Below are 8,173 nucleotides of genomic sequence, written 5' to 3'. Positions count from 1 at the left end.
CCCAGCGGGGCTTTCTGTTAGATAAACAGCTTATTTCTAAAGTAAACAAAACCACAATGGTTATATTATTTCAGTGATGTATAACCAGTAATGAAAGCATCAACCTCAGGAAATATTAATTATTCCATTTTGACCAATAAAGATCCCTCCTTCCAAATGTTACACCCAACTGGAGGCTTTTAATTAAACAAGGATGTGATTTCAGGATCAATAAAACATAATGATACTATTCAGAAACTTAACCAGGAATGTTTACCAAGCGTTGGTGTCTGCTTTTTGGCATTCACTACAAACAGAAAACTTGTATGTAGAAACTTATGCTAAATGGGAACAAAGGAAAACAGATACATCCAAGAAACCATGTTAATCACGCTTACAAAACATAAACTTATTAATCCTGTTTATATTTCTTCAGGGGATGGTTTAGTATCCACGGCCAATAACCTATGTGAATATGTCATGATTTGGGGCATTTTTAATACATTCTTTATAGCAAGAACAGCTGTTTTTTGATCTGGCACCCTTTTTTTGAATTTACTTGTTTGATGACAACACCAAACCTTCCCTCCCAATCCAGTTAAACAAACCAGTAAATGTCATACTCAACCCCTCTACTCGTCCTGTGTTTGGTCTTTTCAACAACAAAATGCTGTTTTTCATTTCCACTAATTTTTCAAACTTTTTTCTTTTCAAAGTTACGTGCAACAGATGCTTCACATTTAAAAATGTCATTTCAGCAGCTGTAGAGGAAGCCTCTCTCTCTCGTCTTCTTCTCTCTCTCTCTCTTCTCTCTCTCTTCTCCTCTCTCTTCCTTCTCTCTCTCTCTCTTTCTTCCAGGGGTTGTCCTTTTAACCCACAGTTTGTATTGGGAGCTATGCCAGGTTGCATTAAATTACATGGAAACCAGCATGGTAAATTACAGAAGTTTGTAGATCAATGTTTGTGTTAAATTTGGTCCTTCATTGTAACCCACAGTTATTTGGTAACAGTTCCAAGCATTTTTTATTTATGTTTTCCCCACAGGTTCCATCCTTGCGCCCTTCAGGCTGGCTCTGCGTGGGAGAGGGTGAGGGCTACTTGGTTGTCTCCAGGGGGAAGATGGGGCGGCTTGACCCTAGTTAACATGCCTTCCCACCGGCCTCAAAGTCAATGGAACCCTCCGCTGGACTGCGGTTAGAGTTGTATTCTGCAGGAGGAGAACTGTTGCCCAGGGCCTGAACCCTCATGGCCCAAATTGATTCTTCCCCGAATCAATTGGGTTCAATGTCTATTAATTTCGCATTCATTATGTCAGAGTAATTCTGGGCCCTTCAGGAGAAGGGAATGTATCCAGGACAAAATTTGTATGTTTGGACCTGAATTTCCCCCTTGCCCATGGTTCAGGTGACCTGCGGCCCCAGGAAGCGGGAATCCGCTCTTATGCCTCTGTATGGAAACTCCTGTAGAAGAACAGCGTGACTCAATGATGTCGAATTTTTAGGAGGGGCATTTAGTTGAGTCCAGCACTGATGGTATAGGTGTAAGGGTCTGGTCAAGGCGATGTTCCAGTTCATGGCCCAAGGTGGTTCAGTGGGTTGAGGGGGGCAGGACACTGTGGGGGCAGGCCAGTCAAGTTTCTCCCCCACATTCCCAACTGGAAAAAAACATTTTCTTTTATGGTACAACCAGGGTGCACAGGTAAAACACAGGACCTAATTGTAGATCCCAGTGATACTATTAATATTGTCCCATTTGTGTAGCCAGAGCCCTTCCCATGGAGCCCCACAACCACGGGCCGCCTTTGTGCGGCAGGCCAGAGGGTTTGTTCTCCTAATTCGGAAAGGTTGTTTTAGTTTCTTGTTCGAATGGAAACTTTGCCCAATCGGCTGGTTTTAAATGTTGAGAAGGGTCAATGTGGCCAACTAGTGAAAAGCGTTTGAGTGATTCGGGTAGGACTAGGAAAGGCTCATCAACAAAGTACATGTCCATTTTTACCCACATAAGCAGGCACCCAGCACCCTGACTCTGTTTCACCTTAACTATTTCATGTCAAAACGACTTCTGTGAAAAAGATCTACTGCAAAGCAAAGTGGAAAGCTGAGGTGGAGCTGTAGAGTTAATTTTCTGTGTTTTCCTCACTACATGTTCACATTACACATAGTCCTTTGATCACTTGTTCATATACATTTGATAGTGCAGCCTTAAGTCAGGAGTTATTGGTTAATTAAATGCAATTCTCTTGTCACAACAAATAACAGGAAAACTAGAATGTTAACACTGCTTCGCTCAGTTTTGACATCCATCACCTGTCATGTCGTTCAGCAGGTGTCCTGGTTTTGTTATTGTCACATACAGCAGCCCATCCTCACCACACAATAGCCCCCAAGATTAACTTGGTACTCTGAGTTTACAGCATCACTCTACATTGAGCTGATGACAAATCAGTAGTCTGCCCCCCCTCCATCACTCTCTCTGTTAATGTTTTGGCCTCACAGGTCTCACCCAGTGCTGATCCAGGGAGAGACATCTGTGGGGAAGACGAGCCTGATCCGCTGGCTGGCCGCAGCCACGGGGAACCAGTGTGTGAGAATCAACAACCACGAGCACACCGACATCCAGGAATACATAGGCTGCTACTCATCCGACGACAGGGGCAAGCTGGTGTTCAAAGAGGGTACAAGAACTTCTGCTAACCTGTTTTTTAAAGGAACATTGTTAACATGTAGTGGGCCATTATAAAGTATCTCAAACTTCAGGGTATTGCACTCCTCTGAAGACCCACTGTTACACACATGAAAGCATTTCCCTAGTCAGCCCCATCTATCATTGAACTCTAGCATCCTTCTCAGACTAATATGTAATTTCTTTGTCTATCTGCTCCAGGCGTTTTGATAGACGCAATGAGGAAAGGCTACTGGATCATCTTGGATGAGCTGAACCTCGCCCCCACCGACGTTCTGGAGGCTCTCAACAGATTGCTCGATGACAACCGGGAGCTCTTTGTGGCCGAGACACAGGAAGTCATCAAGGCTCACCCCAGATTCATGCTGTTCGCTACCCAGAACCCCCCTGGTCTCTACGGGGGTAGAAAGGTATACCATATATTCTGACTGAGAGGCTTGTGTTTGATGGCATGGTTACAGTGTGGCTACCTTCAGATTCACTTTGGTAAAACACCTTCAGATCACGTTCAGATCGAAATAAGTTGATAAATACCGTTACCAGTTCAGGGCACGTTCATCTTTCAAGGAGATAACCCGCTCTTGCACCTTACTGTACATCTGCCTGTCAATCAAAAAGTAAAAACCGTTTAAGTTATCTTTACTAACTGATCTCCAGGTGCTGTCCAGGGCTTTCAGGAACCGCTTTGTGGAGCTGCACTTTGACGAGCTGCCCAGTGGAGAGCTGGAGACCATCCTCCACCAGAGGTGCAGCCTGCCTCCATCCTACTGTACCAAGCTGGTCAAGGTCATGCAAGACCTGCAGGTAACTGTACACTCTCATTGTTGTACCTGTCTGTCTACCCTGCATATTACCTACTTGTCTTGGGTGATCCTAACTGTATTTGTGAATTGTTTTTCTCCTTTTCCAGTCCTTACGTAGGGGGTCTTCTGTGTTTGCGGGGAAACATGGCTTCATCACGCTCAGAGATCTGTTTCGCTGGGCAGACCGCTACAGGCTGGAGGAGCAGACGGAGGCGTCTCAGGACTGGCTGCAGCATTTGGCTGACGACGGTGAGGCTTATCAGACATTTCTGTTAAGTCACCAACCAACATCTGTGTTCCATTGAGACATTAAATAAAACTGCTGTCATCTTTGTCAGGGTACATGCTGCTGGCAGGACGTGTGAGGAAGCCAGAGGAGGAGGCCATCATCCTATCCATCCTGGAGAAGCACTTTAAGAGGACGGTGAACCCTGAAAACCTGTTCTCTCAGAAACAGGTCACCAGCCAGTTCAGTAAGTGGAACACTTCACTCCACTACCACACACTAAACAAACACTTTCACACTGTATAGACCTTTTTCACAGAAGCCCACTTTTAACCACCTTCCCACCCAAATGTAATTTGGACCTTTTTCAACAGAAGCCCATTTTGATACTAATTAAGGGGGCTTCCAGAACCATTTTAGGTTCCAAACATAGTCATGTGTTCTCATTGGGGAAAGAACCTTGCTTTGCAGAATTGGAATGGAAACCCTTAAATTAGTTATTTTAAAGTCGAGTATATCCACTGGACTATTGTAAAAAATTTTGGTTGATAATAGGAGTTTTTTGGTTTTTTTTTCGGCAAACAACGCATTCACATCTAATTTTTGACTATTTGTGTGCAATTGGCCTTTTCCTAAGACCCGTCCATTTTGGAACCTCAGTCAACGTTCCTTTCTGTGTATTGCTTCATGGTTAAGCTCCCCACAGTAAATTAAAATGATAATCAAAAAAAGGGAGAAAAAAATGAGCCAATTGAGCCAACACTGATCAATGTTGCCTTGTTGCTTTGATTTGAGCAGTCCCTTCATCGACGCATCGCCGATTCCGGAGAGTTTCGCGCACAGTGGTGTGGAGCACAGCAGTGATGAGGCTAGCTGTGCTAGTAGACGGGCGCTTCGATTTTGGCGAGTCGTCCTGTCTTGTAGGAGACACCGGGGGTGAGATTAACTGTCACTGCATGTCTTAAGAAAGAATTAGAGTAAAAAATGGCCATTTTTTAGCTATGCTAGCCAGCATAATAACAAATTGGGCGGCTGCTGCTCAGAAGGTAGAGCGGGTTGTCACTAATCGAAGGTTGTGGTTCGATCCCCGCTCCTCCCGCACGTGTCGAGAATCCTTTAGCCAAGCATACTGAACCCAAATGGCTCCCGATGCTGTGCATCGGTTGCGTTGCCATCAACTGGTCGAATGTGTGTGAAAGGCGGATGAATGTGGCCGTGTAGTGTAAATGTCCGCTTTGAGTGGTTGAAGACTAGAAAGGCGCTTTTACAAATACAGGTCCATTTACCATTACCAACTCTAGGAGTGCTAGCAACGTTGATCCCCCACTTGCTTCCAGACTGATATTCCCAACAACTACTGACAGATGAGCATTACTGATGTTCATGTGCATTCCCAGATGATTAATCCTAATAACTTCCCAGTTTTCGCTAATTAGCCAAATGGAGCATAGTTAATATGCTAAACTAAGATAGTGAACACGGTAAATATCACCTACTTAACCATCATTGTGTCACTGAGCTTGTTAGCATGACAATGTTAATTTTAGCTTAATGCACGCTGATCCAACATACAGGCTCAACAGACTGTAGCATGGCCTGCATAATCGTGTTCTCCTAACTTATTTCGTTCATTTTTTCTATTTACATACTATATCATTAGTAGACTCTAGTTCCTTGGCTTAGCTGATATACATAAGTTGAGGAGCGTGTAAGTATCTAGTCATGCAGACCACACTTCCTGGTCAAATTCAGCAGATATTCCTGTAATCTTCTTGTCTGTCTCAGATACTCCTTCCTCAAAAACCAGACCCCGGGTTCTTGGGGTGTCCTACCTGTAACATACTGCATGTGTGTTTATTTTATCCATGCTAATCTCTTTTTCCTGTTCCCTCACCAGATGTGGAAAGACTACAATCTGCCAGCTGTTTGCTGCTTTGGCTGGACAGAAGTTTTTCTCAGCTAACTGTCACCTTACACATGGAGACGTCGACTTCCTGGGAGGCCTGCGACCTGTCAGAACACACATCAGGTACAACAAGTCTTTGGTGGGTGAAAAGTCACATCCTTAGGCAGAGGAAAGAATCAGAAGGAGGCTAAACCCAAGTACGGTTTTTTTGAGCTTTGCAGAAGTGAATCCATTATACATAACAATAAGAAGGCTGGACATTATCCTAGTATTATTCCTGAAACGTCATTGTCATTGGCTGACAGAAAATAGAGATTTACATAAAACCAGACATAATTTAATAACATATACACAAGGATCACAGTATGTTTCACCCTTTTCAAACGTTTCAAACGACAGATCTTGATGCAATCAATTGGAATAAATATGAAGTACAATATGAGATTGAAATCTATTTTTATTATAGTTTTTTATTTTTTTAATTAGATCCAACTTAATTAGTCATGCACAAAGTTACAAGTACTAAGACAACGAAATCCATGAATTTTTTTTTGACATCTAAGTCTGTCCTTCCCTCTGTCTGTGGTTGTGAGACTGTGGTCGAGACAGCAGGCTTTCAGTGCATGACGTCCTTTGGGTGCTGGCATTGGAAGGAAGGAGTACGGTTTCTCATGGATGAATCTCCCTGCAGACGATTCGGTGCGGGAAGAGATAACATGTAGAACACACAATTTTTTGCAGCCCCAAATTGCATTATGTGCATTGAATTTGGGAATCATTCTAACAGGAACTGACATTAGTTGTTATAAATCCAGTAATTAGGTGTCTTCTTCTTAAAATGAATTACATATTTTTATGTATCACTGTTTTACACATGTATGTTTTTTATTTACTATATTTTCAACAGAATAACATTCATTATAATTAATAGACGTTAAAATAAAGATTTCTCCATTTCTATTTAACCACCAATAGTGGTGAAAAAAGCAAAAAAGCATTACATTTTTCCATTTTGTTATTTATTTTAAACTGTAATGGATAATACAATGTCACTTTTCAACAAAAACAATAATGTTTGAAGTTCTGAAGAGAATGTCTGAGAGTTGTTAGTAGATTGTTCTTAAGTTGGAGAAGAGACATGAATATAAAGATGCATCATGCATAAAAAAAGGATGTGTAATCTGTGTTGGAGTATAAGCTATTTTATAAGCGAGAGCCTTGCGTTACCCCAGTCCTCAGTATTAAAATGATGTGGAGACACTACAGACTCCTGTGTTCAATCAGATGTAATGATGCATAAGCAAACATTTGACAGATATTATACAACAAAAATGTGTATATTACATGCAATTTGCATTTTAAGCAACAAAATCCAACCGACTGACCGTATGACACATTGCCCCACATCAATCAGAATCAAATCAGAAATACTATAATTAATCCCTGGGGGGGGAAGCGGGAGTTATCTCAGTGGTAGAGCTGGCGACCCATGTACCAAGGCTGAGTCCTTGCTGCAGCGGCCCAGGGTTCGAATCCGACCTGCGGCCCTTTGCTGCGTGTCATCCCCTCTCTCTGCCCCCCTTTCCTGTCTGTCTCCAGCTGTCCTATCAAATAAAGGCATAAAAACCGAAAAAAAATATACTAATACTATATATATATATATATATATATGTGTGTGTGTGTATATACATGTATATACTATACTATACTAAAAAATAATAATAATCCCAGGGGGAAATTATTTAAATTTACAACCACATACAGGTGATTAACAGGTTAAGAAGAGCCTTTGACAGTGTGTTGTGTTTGTTGTCAGTGTTCTTGAGACAGAGAAGTCCCTGGTGCTGGCAGAGAAGGGCAGCGGGGACAATGACGACGTGGAGCTGATCAGAGCAGCTGCAGGTTTCCGTCTGGTTGCCACCATGAACCCTGGAGGAGACTTTGGCAAGAAGGAGGTAGATTAGAAAGAAATGATGCTCATTGTATTTGCCTGAAATTGATTCTGCTGAATTTGTGCTGATGGTTTAACGTATATTGTATGAATGTGCTTTAAAAGTAATCCGCCAGAACTTTATGTAGGTAGAGTCTGACTTTTGTGCCTGTCTGTTATTGCACAGCTCTCTCCGGCCCTCAGGAACCGCTTCACAGAGATCTGGTGTCCTCAGAGCAACAGCCGCAGTGACCTGGTTCAGATCATCCAACACAACCTGCGCTGTGGCCTCTCTCTCGATGGTAAACCATCTTTGTTTAATATTATACAATAAATATTTACTTTTATTTTCTGGACAATTTTGAGACATCGTTACATCATGAATATTGTTAATCATGTGAATTATTGCCTTATCAACCAACTAACTGAACGGTAATTCAAAATCTTGCCTTCAGAGAGATAATTAGTACGTTACTTTAGTAATTATTTCTACTCATTTCTAGTTTTTCACAATGCTAGCACCAGTTCAAGGGATATTTTAGGGCACAAGTGTATCTAGCCCAGGTTTACAGCCCTTTTAACTCCTTCACTACTATTTATTTGGTCTTGTCACATATTTAATCAATTATTTTATTCCCCCGCACAAC

General features: G+C 42.1%; 1 protein-coding gene across 1 annotated transcript in view; it reads left to right on the top strand.

Moving 5' to 3' along the window:
- Positions 1-8,173, top strand: part of mdn1 (midasin AAA ATPase 1) — a 67,330-nt gene that overhangs the window by 19,049 nt on the left and 40,108 nt on the right. Inside the window, exons 24-32 of the mRNA XM_035679070.1 lie at positions 2,475-2,653; positions 2,863-3,071; positions 3,319-3,465; positions 3,572-3,713; positions 3,803-3,935; positions 4,486-4,626; positions 5,588-5,719; positions 7,413-7,551; positions 7,714-7,828. Of these exons, the coding sequence (XP_035534963.1) occupies positions 2,475-2,653; positions 2,863-3,071; positions 3,319-3,465; positions 3,572-3,713; positions 3,803-3,935; positions 4,486-4,626; positions 5,588-5,719; positions 7,413-7,551; positions 7,714-7,828 (1,337 nt within the window). The remainder of the gene's footprint in view (positions 1-2,474; positions 2,654-2,862; positions 3,072-3,318; positions 3,466-3,571; positions 3,714-3,802; positions 3,936-4,485; positions 4,627-5,587; positions 5,720-7,412; positions 7,552-7,713; positions 7,829-8,173) is intronic.

The sequence above is a fragment of the Morone saxatilis genome, unplaced genomic scaffold (genome assembly GCF_004916995.1).
Source record: "Morone saxatilis isolate NCDOM2014 unplaced genomic scaffold, NCSU_SB_2.0 Contig7, whole genome shotgun sequence".
Lineage (NCBI taxonomy): Eukaryota > Metazoa > Chordata > Actinopteri > Moronidae > Morone > Morone saxatilis.
This window is presented reverse-complemented; position numbering and strand designations above follow the sequence as displayed.